Genomic DNA, 13670 nt, shown 5'->3' on the forward strand with positions numbered 1-13670 from the left:
CATGTGTAAGTGTATGCTATGTAGTGTGTGTATCTTCATGTGTAAGTGTCTGCTATGTAGTGTGTGTGTGTATCTGCATGTGTAAGTGTATGCTATGTAGTGTGTGTGTATCTGCATGTGTAAGTGTATGCTATGTAGTGTGTGTATCTTCATGTGTAAGTGTATGCTATGTAGTGTGTGTGTGTATCTGCATGTATAAGTGTATGCCAGACATCCCAACCTGCAAAAATTATTTCAGGGAGGTGGCTTCTCCCGCTACTGCGCCGCCACCCCCCCCCCCCCCTCCAGTTATATATTGGACACCTTGAAACCCTAAATAAGATAGGGACTTATCATTAAAGTAGCTTCCCACTAAAGTCACATTAAAAAAAAAATAGTTTTATTGCACAACCACATACAACAAACCTATTTTCCAGTGATTGTACGCTTGTTGAATGCTTAAATAATTTAGAATACGAAGTTTAATTACGTGCAGTAAATAAGGTAGTATTTGTGTTTTATTTTATTAGAATCAGTGGGGGCTTTTGGTTACTGATGCATGCTTTAAGGTTTCTATAACGTCCCAGCAATTAAAGGCATTCCTTAAAGAAACACTTTTCCGTATTTGGGCCACATTGGATCATGGTACTTGGAGTTTCAGGGAGATTGCATTCCATTTGCTGGCATCAGGGAGCGGCTATTACAATCAGGGAGACTCCCTGAACTTCAGGGAGAGTTGGGATGTCTGGTATGCTATGTAGTCTGTGTGTATCTACATGCATAAGTGTATGCTATGTAGTGTGCTACTGTGCATTTTTGCTGACTTTAAAGGCCAGAATTTAGAATATTAATGGGGAATGCAGAGAGCAGTTTTAAAGAATTTATTATTAAATTTCCAATTAAGATAAAAATATTTAGCAATGTCTTTGCAAAGGATAATTAAATACATAGCTCACATAGACATACCAGTGGTTTGAGCTTAAGTTTGATTTGCTGCCTAAGTGTATTAAAATCTATGACTTTATTTAGAATTTTATTTATATTACTTTGGTCTTATGATTTTTTAAGCCGCGCCCACCACATTTCAATTTTTTTGCCGGGGGGAGGGGTGTATTTTGAATTTTGAAATGTTGGGAGGTATGAGAGAGGTTTTGTGTATACTTCTATGTATGCTCATATATTCAATGAAAAATTCTTTAACTTTAATACTGCTACAAAATATGTTAAGATTATTTACAGCTTGTTCAATAGCAACCAAATATTGGACAAAACTGAAAAAATGTGAGGCTTTCTTTTTATTTATGTCACGTGACTTATGGAAATTTTTTGGAAATACAACAGTTTTACTTTTGCACCACTGTTTTCTGTTTTATTGTTGTTATATTTTATGCCTCAATAAAAAATATTTAAAAAAAAAATAAAATTATGCCATGTTTGCAATCTGATTATTGCAATATAAGTTTTTTTTTTTAATAAAATATGTTTAAAATAGAAATAATGCTAGATATCTTTATTTTGCAAATTGTAATCAGTTGCATTATAAGAAGCTGACTGAATAAGAATCCAACTTCAGCCTTGTACATTTTGCAGCTTTCTTGTTCTTAATGTTCATTCACAGTGGTTACCTTATAAATGACAGTCACAGTGGTTACCTTATAAATGACAGTCACAGTGGTTACCTTATAAATGACAATCAGCATAAACCACTGTGAATGAACATTAAGAACAAGAAAGCTGCAAAATGTTTCGTTTTCAGAATGATTGTCTATAGGTTGTTTGTTAGATTAAAGTTGATTTAAAAAAAAAAAAAAGCTTTCAGTGGAGGTCACATGTTTCCTGTCTGGAGTGAAGCTCCAGTCTGCTCTGCAGCTAGACTACTTTGAAAAAATGTCCTGGGTGCAGGCAGCTGTGGCGAAGCAGCAACAAAATGACAGGGATGAGGTGTTTGACGAGGAGGGGGATGAGATGAGTCTCCTGCAGAAGGACTGGAGAAAGTCCATGGAGCATAGGCTAAAGGTAACCAGCTGAGCCAAGCTAGGCTAGAAGAAGGAACCCTAGAACTATGTGATGCACATGGTTTTCTGCTTAGAATGGAACAGTGGTTTTAAATAAAGTGGCTAAAAGTACAGATGAACGGCTTATTTGTACTTATACATTTAGCCATTGGGTTTATAAGTTTGTAAGCTGATAAATACTGCTCACCCCTCAGAGCTGGTAGACATTTTGTTGTTGCAACAGGTCATTGAATCATAAGATAATCATTCACATCACTACTACAAATTATGTTGAAGTTCTACCTCAGACTTACTGAGAGACTTTTTTTTTAATGCTTTTTAAAAAAAAATAAAATAATGCTAATATACTGTTACAATTAGCTTTCTTTTTAAATACAAGGCAAATTATCATTTTTATTGTGTGTGTGTGTATATATATATATAATTTTTTTTTTATTTACAATTTATTATTTAGGTCAGAATTCAAATGCACTAAGATAAATTACATACAGTATTTAAATAGAAACATATGCAATATACATGTATTGGCAAAATTCTTCTAGTAAAAGTTATCACTGTTTTAGTCTTTTTCTGTGCATGTGAAACGTAGCTAGATAATCTCAGTTCTCCAGCGTTTAAAGTGAAGGTCAATTTTCATCAATGAGTGCCGGGTTTTTAAAAATACTTTTAAAAACAGGTGCACTTTCATTGATGAAAATTAACATTGCACTGGATTTGAAGAAATACTTACCTTTTACTCCTGCAAAACCGGATCGACGATCCCCCTCCTTCTTCTTCCTGCTGTAGACCACAGCAATGACAAAACTGGCTTCCTCCAATCACAGCCAGGCATCACGAGCTGGACGCTCTGGGGTGCAAGCCATGATTGGAGGAAGCCGGTTTTTGTCATTTCTGACGTCAGTACAGAGGAACTGAGGCTGAGATTGGCGATCCGGTTTTGCAGGAGTAAAAGGTAAGTATTTCTTCAAATCCAGTGCAATGTAAATTTTCATCAGTGAAAGTGCCCCTGTTTTTAAAAGTATTTTTAAAAAACGTGCACTCATTGATCAAAATTGACCTTCACTTTAAATACTGAACGACTGAACCAATCTTTTAAAATAGCCTAATTTGACTGACTTCCTAAGTGAGTTCTTTTAAATAGATTTTTTTTTAAAGGTAACAATGTGCAAAATTGGTTATATAAAAAAAAAAAAGGCAGGTTTAAAACTTGCAGCCAAAGGATAAATTTTTATACAGCGCTAGTAGTTGTTTTTCTTCTTTTATGTCACCTAATAGGCAGGTGTATGTCACCTGATTTGCTATTGCTTAAATGCCCATTACTATTAATGTAAATATTACATGCTCTAATTCTTTACAGTATGTCATTTTATCACTAGCGACCCTGAGACTCTACATGTCTAAGCCCCGCAAAGGGGTTTAACACATATTTTAAAGTGCCACTCAGGCCTGCATCTCTAGGGACACCCACCTGACCCTGGAATCAGTAGTGGTTCTACAGGGGGTTGCCCCCCTGACAAAATAGGAATTACAGTGCATTTGCCTTTACAAATATGGTGGCAGTGTTATCAAGATAACCATAACAGTGTGTCTGTACAGGAAAACCTGCCACTGCATTTGTATAGAAACTTTGAGCAAGTTTATATCTTCTGGTGTGGACTAACCAATTTTTAATCATGGCTCACAAACAACCAGATGCAGCTCCCCTTGATCCTATGTGGCTGCAGCTTCTGCTGATTTCAGACAGACAGAAAAGGCATTATTTAACAGAGAGGGGGGGGGGGGTGCATTGCAGCCTTTGCTCTGGGCCCAGTGAGGTTTAGTTATACCCTGTATTTAACAGTACATTTTACAACTTATGTTTTTGTTCTCGTTTATTATAGGAGGGATATCGTGATGGCGTAGATGCTGGGAAGGAAACATCTCTGCAAAAAGGTTTTAATCTTGGTTATAAGCTTGGTGTAAATACACTGATGCCTTTTGGTGAGCTAAGAGGGACCATAAGGTGTGTGCCAGTTGTTTCATACACTTTTCTTAGATATCTGAACATGTGCTTTTTAAGCTCATTTTCTATTGTTCTTATACTGAAATACAACTTAGTCATGGAAAATACCTTTTTTTTTGTGCTAAAAAATATACTTGTGCAAAACAACTTTACTTATCTCTTTTAAAGGCACCCTGAAGTAAAAAAAAAAATGTTTCAGATGGAGAGTGCAATTTTGAGATTTCCCTCAACCCCCCCCGCCCAACTGCCATTATCAAATTGTGCAAAGTATTTTTATATACACACTTTCTGAGGCACCAACTCCTACTGAGCATGTGCAAGCGTTTATAGTGTATACATGAGTCTGTGATTCGCTAATGGCTGTTTTATGATACAAGGTGCAGGCAAATGTAAAGAAACTTTGATGTTTGTCAGAAAAAAATCTAGCACTAATTTGACATTTAGAGTAAGTGCTACTATTGCATTGTCTGAATTTCTGCCTTTTTTAATTATTCAATTCTACTCTATATAATGGTCCTTTAACTTGAAACTATATGATAACTATTGGCTTTTGATTTGCTGATTAGTAGATCATACTTTACATTTCGGGCATATTTTTTTTTTAAAATCTAAACTTTAATAATATATAATTTAAATTATTACTAAAAGTTAAAACGGTAATGAAATTCAAAATTTTACATTCATGATTCAGATAGAACATACCATTTTAAACAACTTTCCAATTTACTTCTATTATCCTTTTGGCTTTATTCTCTTGGTACTCTTTTTATTGAAGGAACAGCAAAGCACTACTGGAAACTAGCTGAACACATAGTGTAGCCAATTATAAGAGGTATTTATGTGCAGCCACCACTCAGCAGTTACTTTCCAGCTCCTGAGCTTTCCTAGGTATGCTTTTCAGTAAAGGATACCAAGAGAACAAAGCAAATTAAATAGAAGTAAATTGGAAAGCTTAAAACTGTCTATCTGCTCTATCTGAATCATTAAACTTTTTGGGTGTTTCATGTCCCTTTTAAAAAATGGCTTAAACATTTTTTTTTCTTTAATTTATATAAAAGAGCATTATTTAACCATGCTAAATTGTTTGTATTTTCGTTGCATGAAAAAAAAGATCATTTTGAAAATTGAAAGAAGGAAGTGCACTATTGGTCTGTGGGATATAGCTCGCTGGCTGATGAGGAACACTACTACGGCTCGATTGGTGGACAATGATATGCCCCACAAGAATAACAACAATTATTTGTTTGAAACAACTTTCCAAATAACTTCCATTAACAAATTGTGCACAGTATTTTTATATTTACACTTTTTAAGTCACCAGCTCCTACTAAGCATGTGCACAAATTCACAGAAAATGTGTATGTATTTTTGATTGGCTGATATCTGTCACATGATACAGGAGGAGTGGAAATAGAAATAACTTTGACATTTGTTAGAAAAAAAATCTACTACTCATTTGAAGTTCAGACTAAAAGTGCTATTGCATTATCTTTTTATCCATTTGTTGATTATGCAAATCTACTGTGTTTACTGGTCCTTTAAATAGAAACAATAAAAAACCATGACTTTAATGTCCTTTTTAATGAGAACAAAACCTGGGAATCAGATTTGATCTTTTGCCCTTGTACACCTACTATGTATGCCACCAATTTGTTTTTGATCATTCAAACTCTGCTTACTCAACAATCACATTTGGTTTTGTTATTCTTTATACTTAATATCCGAAATCCGATTACATCCAAACTCATTTCAGTCATGCTAACACTTTTTAGGATTTTGTTTCTTGAACTTTAAGGGATATTAAAGTCAAAATAAAATTTTCAGGATTCAGACAGAGCATGCCATTTTAAGACTTCATTTACTTACTATCAAATTGTGCAAGTCTTTAATTCATGTGTAGTTTCCAAGGCCCAGTCTTCTACTTAGTGCTTACAGTATAAAATTATTGAATCTGTGATTGGTTGATGTCTGTCACGTGATATAGGGGACAAGGTAATTAAACTGAAATTGGTCAGAAAAAAACTGCTGTTCAGTTAAAATTCATTATTTATGCTTTTGTTGATTATGCAATTCTACTAAATTTAAAAGGACAGTCTACTCCAAAATTGTTATTGTTTAAAAAGATATAAAGGAATTATCTTACCCATTCCCGAGTTTTGCATAACCAACACTATTAATACACTTTTAACATCTCCGTAGACTGCCCCCTTATCTCACTTCTTATGACAGACATGCATTTTAGCCAATCAGTGGTTACTCTTAAATAACTTTACAGGAGTGAGCACAATGTTTGCTATATGACACACATTAACTAACAGTGTCTAACTGTCAAAATGGACTGAGATAAGAGGCAGTTAAGCAGCTTAGAATTTAGCATATGAGCCTACCTAGGTTTATCTTACAACAAAGAATACCAAGAGAGCAACGCAAACTTGATGATAAAAGTAAATTGGAAAGTTGTTTAATATTGCATGCCCTATCAGAATCAAGAGTTTAATTTTGACTACACTGTCCCTTTAATTTTCCTTTGTTATATTGTAAGAACTGTTTGTCTTTGCTTTACAGCGCTTTACTGACATGGTGTCATCATTATAACCCAGAACCCAGTGGGATTGCACAGCTTAATATGCTTCTGACAGTTGTACGTCAGTGCGAGGAAAACTTGGTCAAATCTTTGTCTTCCAATTTCCAAACGCTTCATCCTTCCCAGCTATCAACTGCAATGGAAGATATGGGTCTCTTAAGCGACGAGATTGGAAATAAAGTGAATGAACAGGGCTCATGTACATCAGACAAAGACTGCTGTAAACTCCAAGATCAGGATGTATCTTCACTAGCTAATTGTACGACTACACAAGAGCTCAGGGATGTAGCAAATCATGAATGTAGTAGGATAATGAAGGAGACACTTTCTGTAGCTGAAACACTGGGTGTGTCACCAAACCTACTTTTTCATCTTCAAAAATTCAAAGACTAAAGGTTAATTAAAAACTTTATATTTTTTTTTCTTTTTTCAAAAGATGCTTTTCTGTATTGAGTAGTTTGTTGTGTTAGGGAACTTTCCAGGTGATTATTAAGAAACCTGTTACTGAATAAATCATAATTATTTTTTTTTCCAGCTTTATTTGAAATCTACAAATAATGTATATGACATTTTCTCATTATGATTATACAAGTTGCAAAAACATCTCTTTGAAAATACATACTGAGACATCTACCGCATTGCATACTGAGACATCTACCGCATCACCTTTGATGTATGTGTAGTTTTTATTTTTACAGTGTTTCAAAAACAATTCAAATTAACACTTACTCATAAGTACTTTATATGAAAATACATATCGGTAGCATAAGTACATCTTTGTATAACAATAAATAAAAAAAAAGACATTTTATCATATATTTAGAAAAAAGTTTTCATGATACAGAGCATACAATTTGAACCAACGTTCCAATTTACTGCTATCCTCAAATTTGGTTCATTCTCTTGATATCCTTTTGTTTAAAAAGTTGCAATGCATTGCTGGGAACTAGCTGAACACAATGGGTGAGCCAATGACAAGAGGCATATATGTGCAGCCACCCATCAACAGCTAGCTCCCAATAGTGCATTGCTGATCCCGAGCATACCTAGGTTTGCTTTCTAACAAAGGATACCAAAAAATTAGATAATAGAAGTAAAGGGGAAAGTTGTTTCAAATTTGAATGCTCTGATTCATGTCTGTTTTGACTTCACTGTCCCTTTAAACAAAAAGGTTTATAATTTTTTCTATATGTATTAGCAGCAACCAATACTTTCTCTTCCCCTGAGGAGGATATTTTGTACATTGTTAATGCTAAACAGTAAGGGGCGGTATATACAAAATGTGCTGCTAAGCACATTCACTGATCAACCACATTGAGGATTGGACTAAACACATCACACTGAACTAGTTAACTATATAGAGAGCAAATGTAAAACATTGTTGCAAAACTGCTGCTGCTATATAGTGCTGCAGACACATGCACACTTCTGAGCTTACATCACTGCTTTTCAACATAGGATAACAAGAAAATGAATAACATTTGTTAATAGAAGTAAATTGGAAATTTCATTTGTTTAAAATGTTATGCTCTATCTAAACCATGAAAATAAAATGTGGGGTTTTATGTCTCTTTAAGACAGCCGTTTACTCATTACAATGGCTGTATTTGAGACAGCAAGGCAGTAGTAGTGAGTGGCTGCAGCTTCATTAATGAGGACACACACAGCTAGAACAATTAGCCCTAATATTTAGTTACTACTGGTGCCTGCATTTGTCAAGCCTTGGTGTAATGTGACTCCAGCCTATTCAGCTGTTAGCAATCGTCCCTCCATATAATAAACTATGACTTCCTTGTTCCAAATGTTTGACCAGTATATTGGCTGTCCATTTTTCATTACATACCATTTTTTTTTTTTTTTAATTATCTTAAAAAAAAACTGATAGCTAGTTGAATAGTGGTTCTTTTATTTCTAGTTTAGCAAGTACTGTATGGAGCTGTTTTTATTTCACAATGTTTTGATAGAACAGGTTGTTTTAATTTTATTTCTTATCCTTCCAATGCTACAGAACTGACATAGCTGCATTTATCATTGCACTAGAAATGCTTGTGCAATGCCGCCCACAGCTTGCTGGCTGCAAATCGGCCACCAGTAGGGTTTGTCAATCTTCCCAATCGGATCTTAGGACCACTTGTACTTTAAAGGGACATGATACCCCAAATTTTTCTTTCATGATTCAGGTACAGAGTACAATTTTTAAATATTTTCCAATTTACTTCTATTCTCAAATTTTCTTTGTTCTCATGTTATTCTTTGTTGATGAGATATCTGGATAGGTAGCGTGCACGTGCCTGAAGCTCTACATGACAGGAAATAGTGCTGCCATCTAGTGCTCTTGCTACTGTATAACATTCTTGAAAAATTGCTACCATATAGTGCTGCAGACAGGTGCACGCTCCTGACTGTACCTTCACAATTTTCAACAAAGGATAACAAGAAAGCAAAGACAATTTGATAACAAGTAAATTAGAAAGTTGTTTTTCTATCTGAATCGTGAAATACATGTTTTGGGTTTTATGTCTCTTTTAACTTGTTTCAGGTGAGCCTAAAGCGACTGGCCTCTGAAGCAGCGATTGCTGCTTGGTAAATGGAGCCCAAAAACTGCTGCCAAATCACTACTTAACAGGTCTTGATTTATTTTTAAGCTGTTTTCTTCCACTGAGTATACTTGAAATATTTTAAATTAAAGCACATTGAAAAAAGCAATCACTGCTTGTTTGTTCACAATTTTTTTTTTTTTTTAAATCAACATACAATAAAATTCATCTGCATGCATAATTGTATATATTGTGCAGTGGACTAATTGCTTACCTATCTTTTACCTTGAAAAAGCCGTTGGTTAACGGTGAAACGTAGCTGTATCCGCATTAGGGGTAATTCAATCGCAGTTAATATTGACTTCCTAGAAAGGACTGATCACAAATATGTATGTTGGTGTATTGGATGTTTTATTGTATTTTATATGTATATTTTAATAAATTGTTCTTCTTGAAGCCCCTGCGAGACTGTTTACCTGCCAGTATAAAAGCAGATGTGCGCAGTGAATGAGCTTATTATAGCTCCATCTCATGTGAGTAGAATACCGTCTAAATACATTCTCACTATATATTGTTCTCTTTACCATTTGGTACATCATAGAGTTACACTATATATTGTTCTCTTTACCATTTGGTACATCATAGAGTTACACTATATATTGTTCTCTTTACCATTTGGTACATCATAGAGTTACACTATATATTGTTCTCTTTACCATTTGGTACATCATAGAGTTACACTATATATTGTTCTCTTTACCATTTGGTACATCATAGAGTTACACTATATATTGTTCTCTTTACCATTTGGTACATCATAGAGTTACACTATATATTGTTCTCTCTTTTTTCACTTTGAGGATTTTTCAAGATCATCTGATTTGATCACATCACTCACTGGACATATCCTTTATATTTGAATATATTATAGATGTTTGGATCTCTTATTGAAAATTGTATTATACTTGCCTTTTTTGACATCCACTATCACATTTATTTTCACATTTTTGTTTTTTGTGATTGGTTTACACTTTTATATATATTATTACATTTTCTGGCACCAAAACTCTCACAAACCTATATTATTATTTAATATATATCCACCCATTTTCTACTGTTTGTACTGAGTATGCTCCAAATGTATGACAATAAGGCAACTTTAAACCTATATATCTCCAACCACTGCTCTTTTTCCATACACAAATACCTACTAGAAAATAAAAATCTATTTCCGTTCCATCATAAATATGTGTGTTGTTGTGTTTGCTGCAGGTTTGCCATTTGTTTTCTCATCTCTTTCCATTGAAAAATACTCAAAAAAACATTATATATATATATATATATATAAAAAAATTTAAATTGAAATTAAGGAAGGGGACAAATTGGCTACAATGCTTTTGAGCTGCCTCAACACCGTTATCACACATGACGTTGGTATAGAAGCTACAGACTATTAGGGGCCAATATTTGAGATTTTATTTTCAGCATTGTTAGCTCATCAATGTGGTCAAACATGGATTTATGAGCACTATATTGATGACTTGTTTATAGTGCCTGTGGAGGTAGGGTATTGAATAAAAATTAAACTGGCACAAAACATTCTATTAATTACTTTCAAGTTTAAGATTGTTTATGGCAAATCTTTTTATCTGTGTTAGAAGGGGTTAAACAGGGTAATACTCTTTATTTAAACCCCCATGGACACATTTAATTTTCCATTATCAAAGAGTTCACTCATTTGCACTGAATATGGGGCATCATTAAACTAGTTTGAGTATTCTGTAAAAATATAGATGAGGACACAAAAATTGGAACTGAGTAAAATGAAAGAGTCGGGGGACATAAATAAGCTGACTTGGACGGTACATTGGAGGCGTTGGGACATATTTTGAATACTTATAGACCTTGGAAATAAAGATCAAATTCCCAGCCATGTATAGTTGTAAAACTGGACCTATTATGGGGTCCAAAGATTATAAAGGACAATGTTTCAACCCTATGTTTTTTTAAAACACGATTGTTATAGTACGATTGTAATAGATATGTAACAAAGTATACATAGTTCTAAACTGCATAACTTCTAATATACAACATATTTGGTACAGTATTTTGCGATATTAGAACTAAATAAAAAGAGAGAATTGCTCAACCTGGGAACGAACAATAGCATAATAGCTTGTTCTATGGCTAGTTAACCCAAGAAGCAGCATCTTTTTGCTCAACATGTGCCTTTCACAGAGAAGAACTTTCCTGTAGAATATCAGTCTGATCCTGACTTAACAGTGCAGTCCAACCCCCGAAATACCAGACAATCCCTCTCTGAACGAGAGAATCTGTAAAACCCCAGACATACATTTCGGCCCAGTGCAACCTCATCAGTGAAGTGCAGCCATATCCCTCTAGGCACACTGAGCAACAGGTCTACATCTGGCTTCACGCATCACCCTTAGGGAGATATTAGAACTAAGCATGTACAGTAAGGTGAAAATTTGTAGCTGCAAAAAAATACAATATAAAAAAAAAAAAATTGTGCAAAGTAAATAACAACAAAACAAAAACGCACTGTTGTAAAAGGAAAAAGCTACTGTTTTTTGTGTAATATGCCAAACACAAAAGTAAAGTAAAACATGTCTTGGCAATACTGACTTCAAACAAATTTTATCCCTTTTTATAATATAGCGCTATTGTGATTATGCTTTTAGCATTAGCCACTAAGAACCGGTAGCAGGTTAACAACGCGCCCTTTATGATCTTTGTACCTCTAAATGATAAGTATAAATGTTTGCTTTTAAAAGTACACATGGGTGGAATTTGTTTTTTTCTATTTGTTTTGCTGGAGGTGGCAGTTCTGATTCCACGCCTTTGTTTGTGGGTGTTGTCTTCGGTTTTTGAATGTTAGACCTTAGTAGGATGCAGGGGGATAACCTTAATTTCTTTTTTATTTATATCCTATAAATTAGGGACATTAAAGACACAATCCTTAACATTGGCATATAGTGAGCTCAGATCTTGCATTGCCATGTGTGGTGCAACCTCCAGTGAGATAAGTAAATACACATGCATTACAGTTGTTGGACATTGCTATCAACACAGTGAATACTGCTTGGCTACCAGAATGAAACTCATTCATAGTGTGGCCAAAATTCCATCATGTTCATAAGTCCAGGACATATATGTGTGTTATATGTACTTATATGTTTATATTATTTAACCACCATATAAGATAGATACAGGAAATAGTTAACAGCGTCAGTGAAACATACAAGCTCACTATTCTAAACAGGATCAAGGCAGAAGAGATATAATTTGGGGTTAAATAGGAGTGCCAACAGGCTAAAGTATGAAGCCAGGTAGTGTAAAATTGGCAAAATAAAAAACGCAATGATATAATCAGACCCTGTAAATATGCAGAATGAAAATCAAGTAGAATTAAAACAGATGAATACATAAAAATTATACATTTATTACACTAACCAAATTAAAACAATAAGACAATAAAACTGATGAGCATATCCCACTGGGGATAGAGAGAAAAAATATGAAAGTATGCTGAAAAATATGGAGGTTTGGAAATGTCCCAAAAAAGAATATCCATAGTCACAAGACTATGGATATTAATTTTATTTTTTAAGACTTTTTTTTAAAGTTTTTTTTATTAAATATTTAAGTAACAGACAAAGAAAATTCAAACATATAAGCAATGCATCAGATATTGACTTTACATCTGAACATAGAAATAAAATCCATTGGGTCCCTGTTCACAAGGACAAAGAAAACAAATACAATAAAGCATATACTAATTGGAGACACAGCTCCTTCCATGGTGTAATCATACCATTGTGCCATAATTAAGTTTAAACCTTCTAACAACAAAAATTCAAATAATAAATTCCGAGCAGAATAGTACCTAATGTGAGGTATATTTCTTCACAAAATCTGCTCTACATGAACTCTAATAAAGGGAAGGCTACCTCACTCTGTTTTAGCTACTCAGGGAGGGGGGGGAGAGGGAATAAAAATAAAATCATGATAGTATATATGTATCTGTACCATGGGGTCAAATCCCCCTTTCCCTTTAGGCCTCTGCCATCACCTGCTCTTCTATAAACCAAGTTCCAGGTAGTGCCCCTACTTCTAGCTGCTGTCTCACCCACCTAGAGGTTTTAAAATATGCCGCTACCTGCCTTTGTGAGCCTGGAGGGAGTGAATCAATAAACGCTTTCCATTTACTAAAATACCGACCAATCTGTTTATTATTGGGGTTTTTAAGATTAAATTGTTCAAGGGTCATCTGGTATTGAATGTTATTAGCAAACTCTGATATTTCAGGACCACTATGTCCTTTCCAATTCTTCAGTATCAGGTTCCTTCCTATCAGAATAAGCGTATTAATAAATCTGACATTGGGTGTATTAACTGTATAGTTACGTAAGATAACTATACAGTCAATACCAGGGTCATCTGGTATTGAACGTTATTAGCAAACTCTGATATTTCAGGACCACTATGTCCTTTCCAATTCTTCAGTATCAGGTTCCTTCCTATCAGAATAA

General features: G+C 34.4%; 1 protein-coding gene across 1 annotated transcript; it reads left to right on the top strand.

Moving 5' to 3' along the window:
• Nucleotides 1-1816: 1816 nt before the first annotated feature.
• On the top strand, nucleotides 1817-9573 carry YAE1 (YAE1 maturation factor of ABCE1). The gene is made up of 3 exons (XM_053714563.1): nucleotides 1817-1995; nucleotides 3875-3996; nucleotides 6562-9573. Exons 1-3 carry the CDS (start codon nucleotides 1867-1869, stop codon nucleotides 6971-6973), a joined length of 663 nt encoding a protein of 220 aa, XP_053570538.1. The 5' UTR covers nucleotides 1817-1866; the 3' UTR covers nucleotides 6974-9573.
• The last annotated feature ends 4097 nt before the right edge of the window (nucleotides 9574-13670 follow it).

The sequence above is a fragment of the Bombina bombina genome, chromosome 5 (assembly GCF_027579735.1).
Source record: "Bombina bombina isolate aBomBom1 chromosome 5, aBomBom1.pri, whole genome shotgun sequence".
In the NCBI taxonomy this organism is placed as follows: Eukaryota; Metazoa; Chordata; class Amphibia; order Anura; family Bombinatoridae; genus Bombina; species Bombina bombina.